General features: G+C 44.1%; 1 protein-coding gene across 1 annotated transcript; it reads right to left on the reverse strand.

Moving 5' to 3' along the window:
• Nucleotides 1-1,057: 1,057 nt before the first annotated feature.
• LOC125547476 (keratin-associated protein 5-9-like) lies at nucleotides 1,058-1,769 on the reverse strand. Its single transcript, XM_048711336.1, has one exon. It carries the CDS (start codon nucleotides 1,685-1,687, stop codon nucleotides 1,274-1,276), a length of 414 nt encoding a protein of 137 aa, XP_048567293.1. The 5' UTR covers nucleotides 1,688-1,769; the 3' UTR covers nucleotides 1,058-1,273.
• Nucleotides 1,770-2,412: the final 643 nt, after the last annotated feature.

Raw genomic sequence — 2,412 nt, forward strand, 5'->3', positions numbered from 1 at the left:
TGGAAAGCCTTTTCATTCAGCAAGCTTTTCTTGTCCCAGCAGAATCTGCATATAACATTTCATTTGTTTTTAATAGTTTGGATTGCTTACCACATGTGTCATTTATTTGCACACAACATTTCCTTAGTCCCATTAAAAAGCAATAATTTCCAACTAAAATATTCTACTCTGTTATTTACACCTTCCAGATCAAACTTGCACTCTGTTATTTTAAAATTAAAAAGCAATAATTTCCAACTAAAATATTGTACTTATCTATTACATTGCCACCAACATTCGACTAAATCTATCACATATGCCAACCAAGCCTACTTTCAACTGCAAATATCTTAACTTCCAACCCGAACAAATATGAAATCTGAACTCAACTGTCCTAGCCAAAAATGGAAAAAAGAAAAAGAAAAAAAGATACAGGCACTTCGTTCTCAATGCCAGTGAAGCACTGCAGGTGGAGGTGATGAAACCTGATAGCCGGTGTGTGAGAACATCAAAGTTAAAACATAACATCTCCAAAAGATCACAGTTTTAACATGTGCTGCTGCAAATTGATGCGGTCTTTCAAAAGTAAGATGCAGATACGACATCACCTTACAGTCCCTAACGAGTTATGAGGCTAAGGTATCCATGGCTGTCTGTACAAAACTAGATAGCAGCAGATTAATCTAACTAAATTGAACTGAATCGTTGCTTAACATGGAGTAGAACATCCATGCAAAAAATGGAATACAGGTAAAGAGAGAGTACACATCGCTAAAGATGTTCAGGATGTTCGAGCACAAGCACACTGCTGTTGAAGTGGCTAATCCATACTTTGGTAGAAAAATTGGTTATATACATGTGTGGTTGAAAGCATTCTAATCATCAGCAGAAGGTGATTTACATAGAAAAGTACAGTTTTCTCAACAATGAAAGAGAGTAAACGGCATGGCGAAGGCACACATCACCATGAAGTATTCTTGGATACTTAAAGTCTACAACGACGCACAGATGCATACTTGGATGGACAAGCTCTATGGCGAAGGAACACTGAACAACCATAATTTCACACCGTGTCAACTCTGTGAAATTTCTTTCTTTTTCCATATTATTAATCAGTATAGATAAAACAGGATGCAAATCCTCAGCTGAAACGCCGGAGGTGATAGCCACGACCCTTTCCTCCTGTGCCATCCTACAGAACCAGGTCACGGCATATACAAAAATCTACGCACGACCACAGCGAGCAATGTTATTTGCTATGCAAGGCAACCGATCGATTACATGTTATTCCTAGCTAGGCATGACGGCACCCTTTCTTCTTGCAGTTGTTGTTGCAGTCCTTGTTACAGGTGGGAAAGCACTTGTCGAAGATGCCGCGCATGCAAGGGTCGCAAAGTTGGGTGGCGGCGGTGACCCCCTTGCAACCACTTTCAGCTACAACGTTGCAGTCACAAGTGCAGGTGCCGTTGCTACTGCAGCAGATACCATTTGCAATGCACTGACGCAAGATATTTCTACGGCAGCCCTCCCGAGGGCCGCCACCACCGCCGCTGCAGTAACTGCTGCAGGAGGTTTTAACCTCAGCGGTGCAGTTCGCACGGCATTGCGGGTCACAGTCGCTGCATAGAGGCCTCGGATGCCCCAGGGAAGACATGACCAGCATGGAGAAAACAGCAGCAGCAAGAAGAGAAGCCCCACCTGCAGCCATTGCTGCCCAGCAAGCTTTGTAGCTAGAGAGGTAAATATGTGGAGCAAGAGAAAGTCTCAAGGTAAGAGATGTGAATAAGCTAGCTGGTGACTATATGATGGAGCGGCTGATGCTATTTATAGGCTAGCTAGCTTCCAGTTGAGCTTACATACTCGATGTCACCGGACGGAGGGAGTAGATCTAAACTTGAGTACGTAGATCTAATTAATGTAAACTGCTCCATGTTAGTACAATTTTTCGCTAATAAGAAATGTTACAAGTTGGCTTCACCTCTTCACTAATTGCGTGGACTGTCAATGGATCGGCTGTTATCGGTCTTTTCTTTCTTCCCGTGGAAGAAAAGAAAGGCGGACAGGCGGCTATGGTTTCGTCTGCCTCCCGTCAGCTCCCCTGCCAGTCCGCCTCGTCTGTCTTGTGCCCTTAAGGCTACAGAGGCGCGCTGGACCTCAGCCCTTGCCGGGAGACGGATTTTTAGATGTTTTTTCTTTTGCCGTCCGAGTAGGATTTTTGTCCTGCTCAGAAAGATGTGATGGCGGCGGCTCCTTGAAGATGGAATAAAATTCTCCCCGTCTAACCCGCCTATAGGCGGTGTATCTAACATCGTTGAAGAGCGTGTGGAGGAATGTCTCTAGCGGATCTCACATGATTCAGTCACTGCTGGTCTTTATCGGATCCCCTTGGATGCAGTCTTCGTTCGTCTTTACTCATGTGTGTACATGTTCGAT

The sequence above is a fragment of the Triticum urartu genome, chromosome 3 (assembly GCF_003073215.2).
Source record: "Triticum urartu cultivar G1812 chromosome 3, Tu2.1, whole genome shotgun sequence".
In the NCBI taxonomy this organism is placed as follows: domain Eukaryota; kingdom Viridiplantae; phylum Streptophyta; class Magnoliopsida; order Poales; family Poaceae; genus Triticum; species Triticum urartu.

Excerpts from the sequence above, each read along its gene's own strand:
- LOC125547476 (XM_048711336.1), bottom strand. The coding sequence starts at position 1,687 with ATGGCTGCAGGTGGGGCTTCTCTTCTTGCTGCTGCTGTTTTCTCCATG.